Source organism: Numida meleagris, chromosome 1 (genome assembly GCF_002078875.1).
Source record: "Numida meleagris isolate 19003 breed g44 Domestic line chromosome 1, NumMel1.0, whole genome shotgun sequence".
Lineage (NCBI taxonomy): Eukaryota > Metazoa > Chordata > Aves > Galliformes > Numididae > Numida > Numida meleagris.
Window position 1 is genome coordinate 43581924 of NC_034409.1, and position 22740 is coordinate 43604663.

A 22740-nucleotide genomic window follows, 5' to 3' on the forward strand; every position below is an offset into this window, starting at 1 on the left:
TGAAATGCATTAAGTACCCTGTTGCAGCTCGTAATGGCATTTTTCATTTGCACAACTATTTTTTTTTATGCAAAGTTTGAAACATTTAGAACAAAATGGTGAAAACACAAGGCTCAGGCAACTGGATTCTTCTGGAACAATATAAAAGAATTAAAAACAAAACACCAAGCAGTACAGCAATGTTGATGAGATACTTTCTTCTCAACTTCTTGCAAAGGAGTAATTGCTCCAAAGAATTCTTTGCATTATTCTCAGGGATGTGATTCAAAAGATTTAGATGCTATGTCTCTCCTTTCACTGATGCTATTAATTGGTTTTGAGACACATCCCCATTTTGTCATTTCTGAAGGTGAAGGCTGTTCTGTGTTTTGTTAATGATGACAGCATTGCTGAGAAAAAGCAAGGCCTAAAATATTTAACTTTAAGAACATGACAGATTAAATAACCCTTGGGGTCCTAATAATCATCAATCACAATGTAGGAGATGACAAGGTGAAATTTCTCAGATGACATTTTGTCACTTGGGCTAGTCACTTAAACTGACAAAAGCTATACATTCTGCTCTGCAGCTTCTTTATTCGAACTGGGCCAATTTTACTATCGTGCTGTTATCCTGCACAGCAGAAGTGGTGACAAACAAAAGAGGCTTTTGTGATCTCAGTCGAATATTTTACCATGAGCTCAAGAAAATATCTTCTTTGCCAAAAAGGAATGAAAATTGTCCCTGTATTTTGTGACTGGGCAGAAGCCCAAGGCTCACGTCTGCCTGGAAAACAAGTCTAATTTGTATTTTAGTTCCCACTTGCTTATCGTGGGATCACGTAAAAAGGGCCACAAGTCAGAGGAACTATAATTTCAGTAGGGATTCCTCCTGTTACTTGTTGAAATAACTTTCCTCAGGATATGCTGGAAGAAAAAGAGGGCTGAACTTCCATTTCTGCATTCTTCACAATAATGGCCATCTGCTTTAATTTTGCATTATTTTCTATTCTGCAGCAACACATAATAATTCCATTTAAGCATATAACAGTACAAAACTTGATTGTGTTAGCACATACTTCAATGTAGTTATTGGGAAACTTAATCCCTCTAGAAAGTTTTAATTTTGGAAGAAAATTTAATAGTAATGGCTACATGAAAGCATTAAGGGATTGGATCCATAAATCGGTAATGTAACATGAAATCCTGAAACAGCCCATCTCATTAAAAAAAAAACAAACAAAAAATTAATACGAGCAAATAAATGTATGTACTACCATTCAGAAGCCTTGGGCAAAAAGTATGTATAGAAATATACATCTGTTAAAATGAAATAAAATTATACTAGAGTTACTGAGCACAGATGATGTAAAATATTGCAGTTTTATAGAAGTGCTAAGTTGTTCAAACGTATTGCTACCAAGAAACAGTAGGTTAGCATAATAAGCATTGTTTTTCTGACTGACAGAAGTAGGAAAATTGTTAATGCTTTCCATGCCTCAGACAAAGATGTCTTTTGTTTTCATCCATTAAACAGAATGGTTATATTTGTTGTTTGGAGACACATTGTGAACTTGGGTAACTGAAGTTAAATGTTTCCTTCAATCCTCTGGCACATTTAGCTCCCCAGAGTTCAGATTAAGTGGTGATGGTGGTGGCAAGTTGTTAGTCAGCATTGTGTAAATCAGCAAAAATCATGTCAGAGTACCAAAAACAATTTATTGGTGTCTTTTGGCTGAAGTTACGTCTGCTTTCTCAGTGTTTAACTCATCCTTTTCTGTATCTGTGCAAACTACAATTATCATGAACCTAAGTTCAGTGAAAGCTGTTTTGATAGCTCTCATTGTGACATACCCTGCCATCCATTCTGTCTTATCTGACTTCTAGGTCAAGCCTCCTTCCTTTATGGTACATTTATGCTGTCATTAATGCTCATCTCCAAACTCTGCAGCTACTTGGTTCTCTTTTAGCTCTAGCTGAACCAAGTGTGCATTGTACCTTCAACCCACCCATGCCACTGGTGCTGCTCCTCAGGTCATGAACTTCTGCTACACCATCAATTCAAGCCCTGCTGCTCCTTGGTCTCCTTTAAGTCCATCAGAGAATCGCAGAATCACAGGATAGCTGAGGTTGGTTGGGACCTCTGGGTCCATCTAGCCTAACTCTACTCAATCAGAGCAACCCAGAGCAGAGTGTCCAGGCCCATGGCCAGGCAGCTTCTGAAGATCTCAATGGAGGATTCTCTGGGCAATGTGTGCCAGTGCTCTGTCACCTGCACAGCACAGAAGTTCTTCCTCATGTTCGGAAGGAGCCTCCTATTTTCCCCCAGTTTGAACAGTCATCCCCCACTTTTCCCAGCCTTTCCTCATAGGAGAGGTGCTCCAGTCCCCTCATCATGAGTCCCATCACCTCTGTCCTTCTTCCTGTACCCAGAACAATGACATTTCTCACTATTGTCCATGCTCTAAATTCTGCCATATGTAAATCCTGTTTCTCTGTCTCCCAGCCCATTAACCCTGCTCTCTGCTCCTTTTCAACAGTCTTGTCTGTACTTCACTCCTTTTTGTAAGCCTCCTACATTTGCATCCAGCAGCTTTGCTTCTCTTTCAAAGCATTCCTTAGAGGTAGGTTGAAAGCTTGAGCAGGTTTATTTCTTCCTCTTAGGCTGGAATTATTTTGTTCGATCTCAGGAGGGGAGAGGTGCCTGAGCTCCCCAAGCAGTTCAGGTTTTCTTCCTATCCCCATCCCTTGTCCTGGGCTTTTTACTGAAAAATCAGAACAACTTGCTGAAAACTGAAAGGCAGGATTCTATTCTTGTGGGATAAGCTCTGGTCTCAGCTAAAAAGCCATCTATCTATTTTTTATTTTATATTTTTAATGAGTTGGTAAATGCCATTTACTGCAATGTGCATCAACAACATTCCAATTTTCAGTGGTAAATTAAATAAAATCCTAGTATTTGGCCAATAGCAAGAATGGGATGAAAAAGGTTGCCTAAAGCTTGGCACAAACAATTTTAAGCTCATTAAGGAGTTACCAGAAACTTTTAATTCTGAAGTTGGGATAATTTGCATAATCACAGATACACTATGGTTTAGAACTGGAGGTTGATAATGAGGATATACGTTTTAGTGGCACAAAACTTCTGAATGCATGATTAAGAAATGAAAGATTATGAAGGAGCCCTTGTCTAGTAGCAGATATTATGGCAAAAAAACTGTGCAAGAAGACAGCAGGACTTTCAAAAAGTCTTAGGACTGACACAGAGGAATATACTCATTGTTTGGCAGTGCATAATATCTTTATTTAGAACAATAAAGTATATGTATATAATGTAAATTTCAAATTTGAACTGGTATAAAAAAAGGATCAGGGAAAATGTCTATCTTTAAGAGGACACGTATATACATACACACCACATTACATAAATTTTATTACTGCCAGTCAGAATGTAGCTATGCAAGACTGTGCTGACATTTACATTGAGATAAATGAATTTGCCCATGATACAACCAGCAAATGTCTGTGTCTCTATCACTAAAGAGTCTGAAGTTACCGCGTTCTATCACTTCAATAACATAATAGCAACATGCCACCATCACTGTACATCTGCATTCAATAGATATCAGATTCCTGAATTGAAGAATGTTGGATAATTCTTAAATGTAAATCTAACTCAAAATACCTGTACTTCATATATATGGTTAGCTTTTCAATTTAATATTTGTACTGTGTGTACTGAATAGTTTCAGCGTATTACAGAGAGCAACAGAGAAAACAGAGCTGGTGAAGATAGAATCTAAAAAATGTGCAGGTTGTACATATACTCCATAGTATAGCACATTAGTTGTTCATAAGCTTACTTATACAATGACCTTGTGATTAAATAAGTACCATTTATTTATTCAAGTAAACACATATCTAAAATAGCACATTGAGTTACTCAGTATATCACTATCTGCTTTTTGTTGTCACAAGGCCACAATTAATTGCATGCAAAGTTCAACTACGCCAAAGGAAACCTAAAAACGTTAGTTCCTCACAAAATGATAGACATCTGAAACCCAAACTTGGTTGACTTTCATATTAAAAAAAAGAAAAAGCAACACTCACTTTTTCCCCCAAATTCATTTTAAGAGAAAGGGTGTTCATTTCTGACCTAATGCAAAGTTTATCCATAAAGACTGAAGAAGTGATCACTATCCAGAAGTCAGATAGGCTACAGCTGGATAAAGAAGCAATTAATTGACTATTTCTGCCACGACTACTTTCACAGAATAGTAACTTATATGATTTTCATTGGTTTCAAAGATATCTCACAAATCAGTAGTTTTTTGAAATTTCAATACATGTAAAATAAGGGCCTCCTTGGTGGATAGACAAATTGGGCACAGAAACCTTGAAATAATTTCATGATCACATTTTCAAGTGCCCTGCCATCCACTTGCCATCCATTCATATTCATATTCATAAATGTCCAGAAATGTCCTTCTGCCTTGCAAAATGACTGAGACCACCTAATATTTTGTTTAAATCTCTCAAAAACAGATAGGGAGAACAGGGAAATCATGGGCTCTAACAGCAGTTCTACTACTCTCTGTTGTACTATGTTCGGTGCATATTCAAAATCTGAACAGATTGTGATGTCAGGTTGGAAATTATATACATGAACTCTCTTTCAGTTTGCATGTAGCCTTCAGTTTGCTTTACTCCATAGCAGAGATTAAAGTATGTGACATATGAAGGTGACATATCTACTATTTTAAAATTTTACTCTTGGAACATGAATATTTTGTCGCCATCTATCTCCGTTTAGTGTAAGTTTCCATTTAAACCTGTCATTTTATCTTTTACTATTGTATGGGTAGACGGTATACTAAGGACTCTAAAACACCATGTGTTTTGAAGTATAATTGAAGGCACACCAGTGTGCAATGTTATTGTGTATTTGATTTTCTGGAAAATATGCATATAGGAAAACTAATATTCTTATGAACAAAGAATGTTAATAAATACAAATATTTGTTTAAATGTATCTTTGAAAAATACTGTAAAACTTAGAATATATAAACTCACTTTGAGAACACACAAAGTAGCAATGTGAAATACTTTTTTTGTAAAATATGTAAAGATAGCGGCTTCTACTTATTGTTGGTTGATACTTTTCAGCTCTGTCAAAACGTACATACAGTTATTCTTCACATTACCAATAAGGTGCAAATTTCCTATTAGTTAGGTCATGCTGACATTTCTTTCAGGGTAACTCTTAATTAGTTTGCAGGCCTAGTGAGTAAAGAACTATATACCAGCAAATTTTTGCAGATCTAAAATTTGCAATGAGCCTCATTTGTAGAAGTGATGAGTAACCTTGATTATTTCTCATTAAATGGTGAGTGGTCCTGCATCTTCTGAATAAAAATGAAGGCCTGATTATCTCACCAGGCTTCTTTTTATCTAGTTTAAGCTAAGTTCCTTGGATGATAAAAACCTCAAAGCTCTGTTAACATTAATGGAACTGTGCTAACTTATACCAACTGAATGAGATTGGAGAACACTTTTCTGACACCTGGGGAGGGTCGAATATTATTTTCTGACACTCAGGCAAGCCTTACTATAGGAAAAGAAAAAACTAGATCTATGTGGTCAAATCCTGGTATCAGTGAATTCAAGAAAAGTTTCACCATTGACCTCAGTAGTGTCAAAATTCCAAGCAAAGTAGCTAAATGCACATATAAGCTCTGTCATCACAGTAAAGTCCTGAGGTTTCTTCTTCTCAGTGAGTATGAAAGCCAAATCAATTTTACCAATAATACACGCGCGCGCACACGCACACACACACACACACACACACACACACACACATTATATAATACATATGTCATATTCTTTCTATGCATGGCTCTCAGAAAATTTATCAGATGATTAAAAATTCCACAAAAATTCTTTAAAAATTAAGCCTGTCAAGTGTACCAGTAGATCTTGGACAATGGTATTAGATATATTGTTTACCTCTTAAGTTGCCCTGTGTGGAGTCAGGACTTGATGATCCTCAGGGGTCCTTTCCAACTCAGGATATTTTATGATTCTACAATTAAGTTAGACTATACTTTAAAGAGAACTCCAACTTTCTGGAAAACATTAGTAAGGTGTTCATTGTTTTATGTATTTTTTTAATATTTTCAAGTAACTCAAATGAAAATTCTTACTGACATAGCCAGTTTGATGACAGATGGCCGTTTGTCATCTAAAGTGAACCACCTTTACGTTCTAAAATAGAAAACTCTAATACAGATAAATGATTCATAACCATTGTCTGGAAAGAGTCAGGATGAAAAGATGCACAACTGTACTTGTAACTTTTATCACAGTATTTTTGGGATTTTCTTGAAAATGCCTGTACATCAAACCTGTACAAGATTTCATGGATGCTACAGCAGCAGTAGTTGTAGAAGACAAGTGGAAATTAAAGCCTTTCTCTTTTGTTTCAAGAGAATTAACTTTAGGAGTGGAGAATGTCAGGATAGTAAAGCTTTCTAATCATTTAAAACACAATGCAAATATTAATTACAGCTGATGTAAGTAAAAGCTAAATACACTCTCAGGATCTTTCAGATTTTCTATGCTATACATTTGAAAACAAGGTATCAATGGCATGCATCTTCAGCATTTAAAATGCATTTTATGGGTTTGTCTTTATTATGATGTTTGAACGCAATTCAGACTCTTTACTCTCCCTTCTCTTGGCATGGCTGGAAATTGCACCAGTGTACACATCTCCAGCAGTTACTCCTAATGCTTCAAAGCTCTATGATGTACTGCAACGTCCTGTTTACTTTGTCTTCATCCAGTATTTGCTTCTCCTGAGCAGACACCACCAAAGCTGATGAATTCTTGAGGCTTTCTGTGGTGGGCATGTAGCCACTTGGCATCCAGCAGAGGCCACGTGTCACTGTACACATGACTTTTGCCAGGAATAAACCTAGTTCCTTATAAGTAAAAGGCTAGTAAACTGGTCCATGTCACGACTTTACTTTCAAGTTTTATATACAATATTGAAGAGTATGTTATCTGTATCCATTTCTGCATTTTCTCTCAGTTCAAAGAACTCCATTTGAAGACACCAAGGCAAGGTAGAGGACACAGAACTTAAATTAAGGATGCAAAGGTATTTATGATTTTCAATTATTCCATATAGTTGGAGGCATTTGAAAGATGTTTTTTGTTCCAGACATGTACTTTGTTTGTCAGTCAGACACAAGTACTAATGCAATTAAAAACCCCAAATGCCACACAAAGTAGATATTCACATAAGATATAGTCCTGTTAAGTGCACACTCTTCTTCTTGTTGTTCAATTCAGTGTTGGTTTTACAGTAAGAAACACAAATTGTCCTCATTTCTATGTCACGTCTATGGAGTCATGGGCAGCAACAACAGATGCAGACTCAGTCTGTCACTCCAGAAGGAATATGAATGTGCTTAAAGCTGCTTCATTTATGAAGCAAACATGGAACTGTTACCTGCCTGAAGAGAAAGAGAAATTAGAATTTTGCTAATTAGGTTTTCTCTCTGTGCTACTAAACAGTAGAGCTTTTCACAGACATGTAACACAGACATTTTTTCCTATGATTTTGGAAGTACATTCATGATACTTGCATGGCATTCCTTAATTTGGAAACAAATGAATATATAATCTGAGATGAATTTTCAACTTCATGGCACTTCTTGATTCAAGAACACATTTGCCAGCAAAAACTTTTGATGTCATCTAGTTGATGGTGACTACATAACTTGTGGTCAGACACCCCTTGCAAGAGGCATGCTCCAACTGCAGAGAACTTCTGGGACTGGGAAAACTCACTCACATTTTCTGCTCCCTCGTGTTTGCTTGTCCCTCTTACATACAAGCAAGAATTATGGATCTGATGAGGCTATGGAGACTGCAAACAGTGCTGAGTAAACAACTGGAAGAAGCTCAGTTCTATCCTGCTATTTTAAGGATTGTGATTTTAGGTTACACTGCTTTGAAAAAGCTGTAGGGACAACAGCTGAAGTATTTTCCATATCAGCCACTACACCAAAAAGGAGAAGCAGTAGTTGTCCTTCATTTCAGAATTCTGGTATCTTTTATTTTGTAATGTTTATATTAAAATTCAAAAGCCAGAATTAATGATACAGGATTATCTACATTAGCAACAAAAGTTCCTAGGTGCAAAGTAAGTCTACTGATAACAAGTTTTATTTCATTATTTTTCCCCCTAATGGACTCTGAATGATTCCACATTTCAGCAGACTGAAGTTAATCCTATGATAGGACTTTCAACCACAAAAACTTACCATTACCTGAAACAGTAACAGTGTTGAGGGAGAAAAAGCAACAGCTACACTTGTAGATGTTCTTTCTCTTTTTGCTGCAACATACTGAAATAAAAAATAGGTACTTCATTACTACAGTGCTAGTACTGTAGGTACTGTTACTAGAGTTTCAAGGAACAAGAATGGAAGGCTTTATCAGTTAACATAAAAGCACCTACATGTAACAAAAGAAACATTTGTAATTGAACCAGAAGCATTAAAACTTATGTTTGCTAATAGATTCTTCCTACAGGTTGATAGATTTTCAAAATTTCTCAAGGAGAAGGGAGAAAAAAAAAACAATTTATGCCATATATTTAATAAAACTGCACACTGAATATGTAACCTCTTTACATTTTCTTATTCGGGTCCTCTCCTGCATCTACCCAATTGTTCTATTTCCTCTACCCTCTTTTCTTCCTATAAAGTCATTTTTCATACTACCTGTGAAGTCAGAAGGAAGATTCATGTTTGGTTTTGCAAGTTTTAACACCTGCAAGGATGAGGTGCTGGATGAGTTATTCTTTACAAATCATATGCTTGGTAAATATGCAGTTTTCTTTTATATGAACTGTATGTGATGAAAAAATGTTTGAAGAATGTGTTAGGTGTAAAAGGTTTAAACCCTAAAAACCTTAAAAAACCTTAAAAAAGCTTAAAGTCTGACAATTTTGTTTGTTTGTTCATTTGCTTTATATTTTTGAGAGCTAGAGAGGAACTTTCAGAAAGAATCTCTCAAAGATAATCTTACATTTCTATATATATATGTGTGAAATGGAACTTTATACCTTATCTCATTTTCCTCTTGACAGCCATGACACTGTGTAGTTTCATTACTTTCTGGTCTGGATTTAGGATGTGTTTTCTAGAAAGAAAATGCAATAAATGTAAATATTCTAAAGTTTTATTTAAAAACTCTGAAAGCAATTGTTGTACATTCCAGTTGGCTAGAGATTTTCAATATCAAAACCATTTTGCAAAATGTAGGTGAAATATTGCCTTCTAATACACATTTCCTAATTGTATAATTTTACAATTAAATATTTTGTATTGTAGACAATGCCACAATGGCTAAAATAAAAAGAATTCATCCCAATAGAAGAACAATGTAATTAGGGGAATCCCATGCTTTTAATTTCCAGTTAGAGAGTTATCAAACTGATAAGACAAGATTTATAATTTGATGATGGAACTGAAGAATTTGACAACAAAGATTTATATTTTCATGTCACGCAGTTCAGAGAAGATCAAAAGAGAGGTCTATGGCTTTCACATACAGAATCATTCTGTTCTTCCTGCTTCTCTATAGCCATGAAATATAGAATAACTATGCAAACAATTAAATGAAATATTTCTTACCTTCCAGTATATGGCTCCCAAAGTAAAGCCAATAAGAAGAGACAGCAATGATGTCAATGCTATGCTGATCCCTTGCAGGCTGGAGCTGCTAATGAAGCCAAGTGCCTCTTCTGCAATTACAGATGTTCTCATTAGTGAAGACAGATTTATGGCAGAAAACCATATTCAGGGCAACACTATTAACAGGAACACTTTTAGGCAGCATCTGCGTAATAGCATCTTAAATAGCAGAACAGATACTTCAAAATGCTGTGTACATGAGATGCATGTCATCCAAAATATCATTAGAACTTTTTTTGACCACAGAGATGCTCCTCTCCTTTCTGAAAGTGCTCTATTTAATAGTTCCAAAACTAATTATCTTTTGTCATTTGTAGAGCATATTCTTTTTCCCTCACTTCGAAGTTAAGTTTTTATCAGTTCTTAATGATCTTGTAACACAAAGTAATTCCTTGGAAGATAAAATATTTGTCACTTCTAAACACTCACTTCATGCATTTGTTTAAGTTCCATAAGACACATAAGACACAGTGGTTAATTTAACTAAATAAGCCTGAATTTACTTCTAATATCTGCCTCTAATGGTCCTGCTGACTTCAGTAAGATCAAACCCTTGTAAGTTTATGTCTAGCTGTGTGCTTTTTTGTTGCTACCATTTCTTGATAGCTTTTTGCATTTTATACAGAATAGTCCCAATCCTAGTCTTTTATGTGCATAAGCAATTCCATTCTCCTCACAGGGAGCTGTATGCATACCACACTAAAATGAGGCTCTCCAGTAATTTGATCAAGATTAAGATGTGAAAAGTCCTATGGAGTCACCCTGGGATGTGCACTTTCTGAAATGCAAAGTGAGCTGTAGGAGACTGCCAGTTTAGACACCATTCAGCCAGTTTTAGTTCATTTCAAAATTTAATGTCTGCACCTCAAATTGTGGGTGTATTGTCAGATTATTGCAAAAGAACCAAACTGTAAGCATGGAAAAAGTGTAGGTAACTAGTTAAAGAAATGAAAATGGAGCTGTAGGACTAGAAATTTGTGCAAGTGATTTATGCAAACAGCAAACATCGAAGCACATTTGGTGTGAAATACTGGGTCAATCAATGTGTATTTAGTACATTATTAAACAACCACTGAGAAAACACTTTAGTTTAGAAAGGAGCATTCTCATAATTAACTGGCAACTCACTTTCACTCTCTGAGTTTTTCTGCATGTCATGTTATAAGCTTTTACACAAATATTTTTTCTTTGAAATTCAGCTGTATTTCTAGAGTTACTGTAGAGAAAACTACAGGACAACAAGTCTACATCCCTTGTTACGTACTGTTTACAAACTCTAGATTCTGACGATAGGGGCTTGAATTTTATTTACATCAGTAGGCTCACTGCACTAAAAGGAAACGTCGGTCAAACAGAATAGATGATAATTTACTGTGAAGAAATCTGTCTAAAGAGAAGGGAAAGAAAGTTCTACAGGAATGAACACCAGCTGAAAAGAGTGGAAATTAAGAGGAGTGGCATATCTTTTATGAAAGTCTGTCCTAGGTTAGGTATAGAGGTTTGTTTATAAAAATTGAACTTCACGAAATCTGGACAAACTTAAGTGGTGTAGAGATAGCCTGAGTATCTGAAACAAAAAATCTTATCATTAATTTATGCAACTTGTATTCTCATAAGAAAATTTTTGTACTGTTCTTGTGTTCTAGTCAATTAAAATGGAACACTGCTTTGCCTAATTACATTAGTGATTCTTCCCAGTGTGAGACTGGTTAGTAATACAATTTAACTTATGGGGATGGTCATGTTTCCTGGATTCTGCCCTATAAACTTCAGAAAAATAGGAAAAGTGGAAAAAAACCTCTTCAGGTAACAAATAGCAGGTCATTCGATAAGATGTTTTGGCAGAGTGTTTAACCTCAAAAATCCTCTATTCTGCTCTGCCAGCTAGCATGATATAGCAAGCATGTTGATTTTTATGTCAACTTCTAGAGAAATAGTCTGCATTCATGGAGATCAGTGTTAGTCTGGCATGATCATTTTTACAAATTTCACAAACTAGAGATTCTTAGAAAAAAAGAGCTTTCTTTACAGTGAGATATCTAGAAGTAGAAAAATCTGATTTCTGAGAAGATATCTCCAAAGCAGATGCTTTCTTCAGCATCTACTGAAAGGGATATATATTTAGTTTTCCACATGGAGACCTGAAATCCAGGGACAGAACCTAAATACAATCAAATCACGAAAAATAAACAACAACAATGCACAAAGCTACTTTTAAAAATGAAAATAGATCTTTTCTATAATTTCATTCTGTTTGAGTTAATTTGAAAGTTAAGTTACCCAAATCTACTTTCAAAAAACAAATAAAAAATATCCGTTAGATTTATTTTTGAGTAAGGAAAAATATCTCTTGAAAAATCTGGAGAGAATGAAATGAGTCATTTCAGATTTTACCAAGTGCCTTCCATTTATCTAAAAACCTAAGTCAGAACAGGTTGGAGAATTTTCAGTCTGGAGAATCTCCCAGAGATCTATGCCCTAGTGAAGAAAGGGGAAATAAGAAAAGCATGCTTGCTGCCAATAGCTTTTATCCCTTCAATTGAGACTGTTTCCACTGTTAGAAAATTGAACCAGAACAGCTCTACACAAAAGCATTCCCACTCCCAATGACTGAGAAGAGAGAGCAGGAGAAGGAATAGGAGGAACCAGATGGTTTGGTAACTTTGTGAACTCTTTGGACAACTCCAGAGGAACTTCTGGCTCTACAGTTGGTAGGTTATTTACTTGAAATAGACGCTATTCTGCAAGGTGCTAAAGGAATGTGGAAGCAGGCCAACAACTCCCTGAGATCTCAATTCACACCTTGTGGAAGAATCCCTTAGGAAGTGAGCTCATATGAAGTAGACTCATGTATAATCTTCATGGACATCAGGATGTTAAACTGAATGAAACGTGTTTACATTGAAAGCCACTCAGCTACACAAAGAAGTTATTGAGCTGCTCTCTACTTTGAGCCATGTGTGTAGGTTTAGCAAGCAATTATAATTCAAACCACCAACTAGATTTTATTGCCTTATATGTCTCAAAGGAATTTTCACTTTACCTCTGCTCAGCTCCAACACAATTACCACAAGATCTTATCTACAAAAATGTAGAACAGCTCTCACCTGTTCATTAGGGTTTTCCATTAACTGCAAAAGCACAGAATGAAACACCAATTGCATTAAGCCATGGGTAATATTTTTAAATTGTTGTGCAATTACTGAATTAAACTACCGTATTCTTTGCTCAATTATAAAAGTCGAACTTCTTCCTAAAAACTCAAACAGATCTCTTTGTTTACAGTGCACACATGTTCTATGAGCTGTTCAGTACTTCGTAATAAAGCTTAATTATTATGAGGAAATTACAGGCAAAAAAATGGAAGAAAGCAACAATGAAACTTCCATAAAAATATAAATTGCACTGTAGCAATAAAGTGCTAAGGTAAGTGTTAGTAACAGCTAGCAAGTTTAAGTTTAAGCAGGGAAACATGATATTCATTTGGTGGAAAGAAAAAGAATTACTATAGTTTTCTTGATTTAAGCACTGAAAGAGAACAAGACTCAAGACCTCTTATCCTGATATTTTTTCCTCATTTAGTATCCACTCATTTGAATTCTCTTTCTATGCACAGGTTCATGATCCAGAGAACAGAGACAATATCAATGGGACTGAGACATAAAGAGTTACTCAGAATTTAAGCTGGATTACATCACATAGAACAACAAAAAAAATGAAGGGGAGGAAGGAAGATCAATTTTATGGGGGCAAAGATGTGGAGTGGGAACACGTCACACATCTACATTAAATATTACCAGGAAAACACCAACACTACTGTCATTCAAAAAAGATTAGAAAAGGATAATTGTTCCATTGTACATTTAGTTGGGATAAAATTTTTTGTTTAGATCATGTAAGGGCTCTATCATAGTAGTTCAATTTTATCATTGTGTAATAATGATGAAGTCTTGAGATATGATGTGCAATAAAAGTAGCACTAACATGAGAAAAATGCAATTTAGCTAATTTATGTTAGATGACATTTCGATAATAATTATTTCACAAAATATTTTATTAGATGGTTTACTTCAGGTTTGTCTAAGTTAAACTTAGAATCGAGAACAGTTCAAGTCATCTGACTCTCTAAGCAGACTTTATTAATGGATTTGGCATTTGTTGTTAATCTGGAAGGATTCATTTGTAAATACTGAATGTTCCTCAATAGTCGAGAAACTATTAATTTAAATTGCTCATTTTAATAGTTTAATAGTAAGGAGGGTCATTAAAAAATTATAGCACAGTAGTTTGTGTCTGGGGATGCATTTTTCAGGTTTCTCCAGGTTTCTATTCCAAATGTTTGCCTTTCTGAACTTTGGATTTAGTGGTGCTGTTCCAAGAACAACCTGCAGCCAGCAGACTGGGTCCTCTGTGCTGAGGATTCTCCATGTGAAAAGTTTATCCACTGTTGTTTCTTTCAAGAAGGAAACAATTAACAAAAAATAAGAATAACTTACTTAGCAGTAAAGCCAAGACAACCTAAAATCGGTACTGAAGATCATTCTCAGGCAGTAAGAGAGAGATGCCAATAACCATGTAGCAACTCCTTCTCCTTCCAAACTAATGACTAAAGTGTAACCAGTCAGTATCCAATCTTCAAATTAATGCAGTTTAATCTGATTAAGAGTTCAAACTGTCCCCAGTCCTAGACATTTAGATGTTGTCATTTCTACATAAGGCTGCTAACTGGTATCCAATTTTCCAATAAGTTGCTTAGGAGAATGATAATCAGTTAGATCACACCTGTACAGCATATGGCCAGCCAAGCAATTCCTTTGACTTATTGCATTATTTTAATTGTTTTTTTTTCTACTTGATTATCAGTTACAAAATAAGATTAACATGCCTGTTTCTGTACTCATGTACTCAGCACAGTTCTGGCCAGAGCTCTGGCATCTGCTTTCTTGCCTGGTGTCACTTCTGCTACTGTGCTGGGTCAAAACTCCTTTCAGATAAACTGCTCCTGTATTCTATCTCTGTCTTTCTTTGGCTCCTTGATCCATTCCCATCGCTTCAGGCTGCATTTGAATATTCTTCCTCTCATAGTTACATCAAAAATTATCACATGCTCAGACCTGAGAGAGACAGGTATGCACTCTTTAGCCCCCTCCTGGTGCCTCACAGTTGGCTCTAGGCTCATCAGGTTATTTGCAGCCAGCTCTGTGACCTCCTGGATAGGAATTTATGGCTACGAGATTTCTCTCTTCCAGAGAGGAAAGCTGCCAGCCAGGAGTTGAAGGTGGATCCAGGCATAAATATAGACTGGACAAAGAATGGCTTGAGAGCAGCCCTGAGAAGAATCTGGGGGTGTCAGTTGATGAAAGACTCATCTGGAGCCAGCAATGTGTACTTGCAGCCCAGAAGGGCAACAATATCCTGGGTTGCATCAAGAGAAGTGTAACCAAGAGAGGTGATTCTGCCCCTCTACTCTGCTCTTGTGAGACCCCAACTGGAGTAGTGTATCCAGTTCTGGGCCACCCAACACAGGAAGGTCATGGAGCTGTTGGAGTGGGTCCAGAGGAGGGCCATGAGGATGATCATAGGGCAGGAGAACCTCCCCTATGAGGACAGGCTGAGAGAGCTGGGGCTCTTCAGCCTGACGAAGAGAAGGCTCTAGGGGACCTTATAGCAGCCTTCCAGTACTTGAAGGGGGCCTACAGGAAAGCAGGGGAGGGAAATTTTATAAGGGCATGTAGAGACAGGACAGGAGGAAATGGCTTTAAACTGGGAGAGGAAAGATTTAGACTAAATACTAGGAAGAAATATTTTACTGTCAAGGTGGTGAGACAATAGAACAGGTTGCCCAGAGAGGTTGTGCATGCCCCTCTCTGGTGTTCCAGGCTAGGTTGGATGAGACTTCGAGCAATCTGGTCTAGTGGAAGGTGTCCCTGCCTATAGCGGGGGGGGTGGAACTAGATGATCTTAAAGGCCTCTTCCAACCCAAACCATTCTATGATACTATGATTTTGTTCCAGCCTTCTTCTCAGAGGACTCTGGGGTGTGATAAGATATTCTTTTACCTACAAAGCAATCAAAAGCGCTTCCAACCTGACAACGGTTGTGAACTATCTATGAGATAGCAAGCATGGTACTGAAAACCCAGAGAATAACTAGATTACACATCTGCAACTGAAGGAGGAAGAGAAGAAATATATTTCTAGTAGTATCAGTCCTACCATCAGGAGCTTCCCACCAGTGCACACCAGGCTGGCTCTGTGCCTGTGCTTTCTTATGCACAACGAGAACCAGGCACACACTTCAATATCACACATTCAGATAATGCCAATATTTGTGAAACATAAAGAGGAAACAGTAGAAAGAAATGCACTGTCATCCTGATGTGTCTGGGAAAAAGGAACAAGGAAAACCACAGCGCAATAAGCTTTATGCACCATTTCAGGAACCTTTACGGAAAATCTCCTCCTTTTGCTCACATGGAAAGCTCCAGAGAATATACAAGGTGAATACTAAGTCATTGGAAACCCCTGAAACTCTGTTAGTTCTCTTCACCTCAGCTTCCTATATCCCTTCTGACCTGTGACAGGTAACACTGAGGCTCTTACAGAAACAACTCCAGGCTGTCTTATCCGTCTGTGACCAGTCATGTAATACACCGATCAAGACGGATGAGAAACATGGTGAAGGCTATGCTGGATAGATTAGAGTTACTACAGTTTTGGAAGGCTAAGTCCTTGGTCTTAACCAAAAACTCCCTCAGCACGCATCTGGCCCTACTGTAACTACAGCAAGTATTCAGCAGGGACTGTCTTCAGATTTGGTGTCAACTTTGACATCCAGAGTGCTCTCAGAATACAACATACAGAGAAACTCTTCACCCAAACAAGTATCCTTGGCCCAATTCAGGACAGCTATTCTGTTAGTTTGGAGCACCTTTCTTTTCTAAGACTTAAAATGATGTGCCTGGGATAGCTGAGTTTGCTGAGGCCATTAGACTAGTGAGGCCTCACAATAACAGTAAGCCAAAAGGAGGAGACCTGCCCTCTCCAAGTGGCAGAGAGCTGTCACAACATTGCAACTTCACAGCATTTCTAAATTTTGATTCATTGAATTTTGGTGTGACAGCTGAAAACCACATGGTGCACCATCAGGCACAAGTAACTTCCCCTTAATTTGCACAATTAAGACATTCTTTTCCTCTGAACTCTCATAACCACCAGCTTCCAGAACAAAATGTAGACGCATATATTAATTCAATCACTTGTACTTACTGTTACTGCTAGTGTTACTGCCAATGCTGTCATTCCTAAGGGAGCTGGCAGCAACAGGAGGAAACGAAATTGTTTTTGTGACAGCGACTCTGGAATCTAAATAGAAAATGAGTGTGTCAGCATTATGTAACTTAAAATACAGTTCCCTCTATTTGTAATGAAGGGCTATGGGGCTATTTGACTCTTCAAAAATTCGGCTGCAGGGCTTTCCTCTTAATAGGCCAAAAAAGGCAACCTTATTAAGAGACAGATGAGTCCACACACTGAGCTGCTGCTGAATAGGTATTCTGGGAAAGCAATTGCTTTAAACAAATTCTTAGGTTGTGGCACTGATCTCCTTCTAGTTATTACTGGTGTAATTGTGCAAATGGATACGTTGCCCTAATTAAAACAGCTAATAGCTGTGACAAGAGAGAGTAAAAGAAAAGAGAATACAAAACCTCCATTTACTGGAAGGATGAGAATCAGCTGCAGGAGTCTGACCTGAGCTTGTTAAATCTTTCACATCAAGTAAACATGGCCCTTTTCAGGAGGAGTGGGACGAATATGGAGGTGACTTGAGGCTACTCCATGTTTACAACTTATCCTAGCTTCCTATCCTTTAAATAGTGCAATCTTAGGCTCCTTTACTGCCTTATAAAAATTAAATAGAGCATCAATAGAAGATAGGGTGAAGAATAAGAACAATGTGTAGAAATGATCCAGGATGTATTTAGGATGAAAAGGAACAGAGCAGAACATTGTGAAGTTATCTGGATTATATTAAGGAACGATGTCACTAGAAACAATGGCAGAAGTTTTACTGCGAGATGTAACTCTCCTTTGAGCAGAAATACAAGCTTTGGTGTTAGTGGTAATTTTAACTGGCAGTAAAACGGAAACATGAAAATACAGCATCGGATTCCTAGTGTCTTGAAAACAAAGGAACATCACCCATTTCTATCTATTTGGATTCTGTTTCCCCAAACAAGAGCCATCTTACCATTCTCTGGTGTTTCTACAGTTGAAGGCATAATGCAGTCATTCTTATCCAGTGAGTCTGCAAACTCCTTGTAGACCTCAATGGTACTATTAAAGAGACTAAAAAAATTCTCAGGAATGAAGTGATCTTCTTCATAAAGGTGACCGTTTTCTTTTATAAAATCCTAGGATAAAATATAGAATCCAAATTGAAAGAAGGTCAGGAGAGATGCACATTTCAGCACCTCAACAGATGATAAAATATCAAAAGATGACATAAAATAGCTTAAATTTTTAACCTGTAGAAGACCAGATCTTCTTTGTACGGCCTTCACAACAGACTGTTTGATATGATGCTTTCAAATTAACTTTGCAAATAGAAATAAAACATTATTCCCCTGTTATAAAAATGCCAAGGAATGAAAGGCAGTTTCCCATCCTATGCTGAAAACAAAGAGATTTTTCATTCTTTGAGTTCCCTCATCAAAAAAACAAACAAACAAACAAACAAAAAAAAAAAAAAAACCACCTTGCATTCACATTACTTTGTTATGCTCTGCATGATTCTTTTAACCTGGATACAGGAACACAACACAATCATAGCTATTGTGGTAAGAGTACAGGGAACAGAATACAATAGCTGTGGCAGAGAAGCAGGCTGAGATCTTTGATAATGTAACTAAAAATAAGAGCAGGATTATAAACAAGGAAGCTCAATCACTCTGAGATCTAACAGACAAGTGTGTTATATCAGACTAAACAAAAAGATTAAGGCCCATGTTAAGATCACTGATGGTTGTTCTCGTTTCTTCTAACTCACCGGTTTTAACACAACAGTTGTTTATTAGGCCAGCAGCTCAGAATTGGTCTGGTCTTATTACTCCCAATAGGAGTGGTAAGAATACAGGTTAAACATGCACCGAGGAAAACTTCCTAGAGCTTGGTTCCAAAATTATTCTCTTTAATGCTGTCAGTACTAGATCTAAGACCATTCTATAAGGAAATCAATAGCAATTTGATTCTGTGAATAACAGAATTTTGTGCTCTGCAAAATAAGATTCCCCCTCCCCAGTCATATCCCAGTGGAGGGGCTTGAATCATAATAAAAAGAACTGATAAGAAGCAATAAATTTAAGACTGGACGGAATTAATTTTGAAGTGGAAAGAGAGGGAATGTCTAATTACAGTACAAATTCTCAGAAATATAATAATGACAAGGTTACATGTTTATGCTACATCAAATGATATTGGGTGTTTTTGTGCATTTAATTAATTCATTCTGAACGTAAAAGAGAAGCAATTACAACAGCTAAGAACTTACATGACAAAAACAGATGTATAGGGAAGATGAAATCCTAGTCCAATAAAATGTGTTGGAGGTTCTTCAGCGGTCCAAAACCTTTGACTACAGAAATGACTGATAGACTGCTTAGGGCTGAGTAAGGGATTAGAAAATTAATTTATCCCTATCATTTTCACCCTAGAGAATCAGACAACTCTCAAGGGAGACTCCTGGAAGACTTTCAGCTGTTATTGGCATGCAAAAACATATGGAAATGGGGCATTATCCTCCAGTTTTTCCTGTATCTTTGTATACAAAAAAGTGCATTAAATCATGGTGAAGCAGTCTGAGCCTCACACACCGTGAGAGTTTATTAATAGCTTCAACTACATAATCTCTACATTTATGTTAGAATCCCTAGCAAAATGAGTAATTTTGGGTGTACAAAGAAGATTCTCTGCCTGTCTGAAACAAACCTGAAAGAATTAATCATCTTAAGGATGATGGTTACATTTTTGACTACTTAACTGTATACAAGTCTTTGCATATACTGTAATTCCAAGAAAGTAATTTTCCTTTGAAACAGGAGATGATGACTAGCCAACGTTAACAGAGTGTACTCAGCATATGTCTGAACTAAGCAGGATTTCAGGTGTACAGGAGTAGAAATGAAAATAAAAAAATTGAATGAAACTTTGGATCTTTTAAAATAAACACTAAGTACTGTGCAACAGAAAGTTCAAGTAAAAATATTCAGTACAAAAGTAGAATCTCTGCATTAGATTACCTTATTTTTATCAAAAGCTAGACATGCCATAAGATCATTGATTATCCTTGTGAGGTTATTAATGATTGAATAGTTGCTTAAAACATCAGACATTTCGGAAATATCTGAAAATTTCTGGAGAAGATTATGTAGACTCCTCGAAAATTCAGGCACCATCAAATGCAACCAACAGTGATTAGGCTGCCAGGGGATAAAAAGAAAGACAGAGAGGTAGATTAAATATCAGACTTTGCAAACACTGGTTAAGCAACTCAACATGAAAAGTAGATCAGACAGTTCTTTCCAATTTAAATTATCCTGAATGTCTAAATAAAAATTCACTTTCTTTGGTGTCGGCCAACTTTCTCTTTAGCCCTTTTGGTAAAATTTCTATTCTCACTGATACTGACATATTTATGGTTGTCTGTTAAATGCCATCCCTTCATTAAATTCTTAATGAATGCTAAGCAACAGTCTGTTGAGAATTTGAGCCCTAGGACATACTACATTGAACACTCTTCCATGCTCTCATTAACCTCTTTTTTTTTAATTACTACTGCTTTAGCAACTTTTTACAGACTTTTTTAAACCATGCACAGTTCTCATTTTATTATTGTTACTCTGCATAACTGAGTTAACCCCAAAGATCCTTGATTTAAATCTCTTTTGAAGAATGATTCCATAAACATTTTGCTGTAGAAATTCATGTGTACATTTACCCACCTCTGAGCTACTCAGCTCAGTTAACTCCTGTTAGCATTTTCACTGAAGGGCATTTCTGATAAAAAGGTTCTATATCCAAAAGTCTTTATTTTCCTGAATTGCTGTCATCAATTTATTTATTTATTTTCATTTACTTTTACACAGCCTATCACAGTATCTGCCACATCTGTGCCACTGGAATAGAGTTCAAATCCTTCAACTGACTCTTCAGAAAAAAAAAAAATGTATACCCTTAAGTATTAGTTACATTGCTAGATGTACATGGAAATCTCTTCCCAATAAAAACTGCATTATTGACAGTAAATGCTATGGGAATTTACTCAATAATTCCATATTTGGATTTTTTTTTTCAACTGTTAAAAATGCATCAGGATGATTCAGGCCTGTCAGCTACAAAGATTTTGGCCCAGCAACCCCTAAGGAAGATGCACCCTCAGTAACACTAAATTAGTTTCTAATACTCTATGGCATGTAGGATGGTGATAGCAGCATCCACTGAATCTGTGTTTTACAACACACAGAAAGCATCTGACACTGAATCTGCTTCTACATTTAATCTCTTTTTAGTCAATTTCTGCAATAGCTCTCTTTCAGCCTTCAATACTGAAGCTGTCTCACACACTGCTAACAAGTGAAAACTATTACTGCCTCAGTAATGTATAATTACATCAGCTTAAAAAGTTAAAAAAAAAAAAGTGAAATGGATAGCATTTGGCTTGATTCTCTGCTTCCTTTTTCTTCTTCAAGCTTTACAACGGGAGGGGAGAAACAAAATCGAATAAATCAGAGGTGGCTTATTGAAATGTATTCCATTCAAGCAGCTTGCATTGTGTCATGTCTCGTTACACTCAGAAGACAGAAAACAAATTTTCCTTTGCTTTGGTGTAGGAACATCAACATAGTGCTTCTCTGAGCTGCAAACCTACAAACTGCTCTGCGGTTTTGTGGAAGTGTGTTGCTCTCTGCTTCTCCTGTGTAAGGAGATGATATGGTGATTCCAGCAGGGCTTCTGCTTTGCTGCTCCTGTGGTTTTGCAAGTACATGAGAATCTCCTCCAGATGAACTATTCTGCCCTGCAAAGCTCTATTTCATGAGAAATTTTAGTTTTCTTTTCAGTAACATCAAGCTGTGCAAGTGTTTTTGTTTTTTTTCTGAATACCTACCAAATACAGGGATAAAACTGTTAAATCCACCAAATATGACATTGTTTGCCAGGAAGAAATGGAGAGTTAACTCTGCTTTTTGTGTGTAAGTTTGGACTAGCATTTAGATCTTGGGCTACCTACAAACCTGAATTCCTCTGTACTTTCAGGTACTCATAATACTTTTCTTTCTGTATTCAAAAGTTTGGAGTTTCTCTCTTCCTTTGAGTTTTGCCCCTGATGCCGTTGTCTTCGCATTTTAATCTTCAGGTTAGATTACACACTTCACTCTATTCAAAACTACTTTTAACGCCACTCAAATGCATTGAGCTAGTGCATAATGCAACAGCCCTCTATTTAATGGATCGGGTCAGTCTGTTCCTGTTACATGCACTACGCTGGCTTTCCATTTGCTTTGCATTTGCTCTGCCTTCCCACCTGTAGTCATCTACATTCAAAATTTGCTACCTTGGATACATTTCTGACTTTGTGCACACATTTAAGATTGAAATCTAATGGAAAAAAAAAAAAGACTGCAGAGAACTGTCTCAAACGCTGAACAAAAGGCATTTGCCTTATTCTAAGCCATGGGTTTGCAGGGACCTTTTAAATCCCAGAGCAAAACCTACTTATTCAGCCAGCCTTTGGTGTGGTGTGTGTAACATAACCTGAAATCCCGAGAGGAATTTGGCAAAGTGGGATGTGAATACCACTGAATACTTCCTTCTGGGAAGGCACAAGGCCAAGAGCTGCACCTTCCCTCACCACTACTGAATGTGGTGTACAAGCAAAGCGAATTTGGAAATCCCGACTCTAAACTTCTCTTCTTCCTATTTAATTCTTGGCT

The 22740-nt window shown here is 36.8% G+C and overlaps 1 protein-coding gene across 7 annotated transcripts in view; it reads right to left on the reverse strand.

Moving 5' to 3' along the window:
• Nucleotides 3259-22740, reverse strand: part of KITLG (KIT ligand) — a 56558-nt gene continuing 37076 nt past the window's right edge. For 2 of the 7 annotated variants that reach the window (XR_002434704.1, XR_002434707.1), the window contains exons 4-9: nucleotides 20050-20229; nucleotides 18003-18165; nucleotides 17021-17116; nucleotides 9693-9802; nucleotides 8322-9198; nucleotides 3259-7502 (exon numbers count right to left, since the gene is read on the reverse strand). Coding sequence is in view for 3 of the 7 variants with exons in the window: in XM_021385357.1 (XP_021241032.1) it covers nucleotides 8360-8399; nucleotides 9122-9198; nucleotides 9693-9802; nucleotides 17021-17116; nucleotides 18003-18165; nucleotides 20050-20229 (666 nt within the window). In the remaining 4 variants the exon portion in view is untranslated. Of the gene's footprint in view, nucleotides 7503-8315; nucleotides 9199-9692; nucleotides 9803-17020; nucleotides 17117-18002; nucleotides 18166-20049; nucleotides 20230-22740 lie in introns of all 7 variants that reach the window. The other 5 variants (XM_021385357.1, XM_021385355.1, XM_021385356.1 and 2 more) reach the window with 5 other exon arrangements.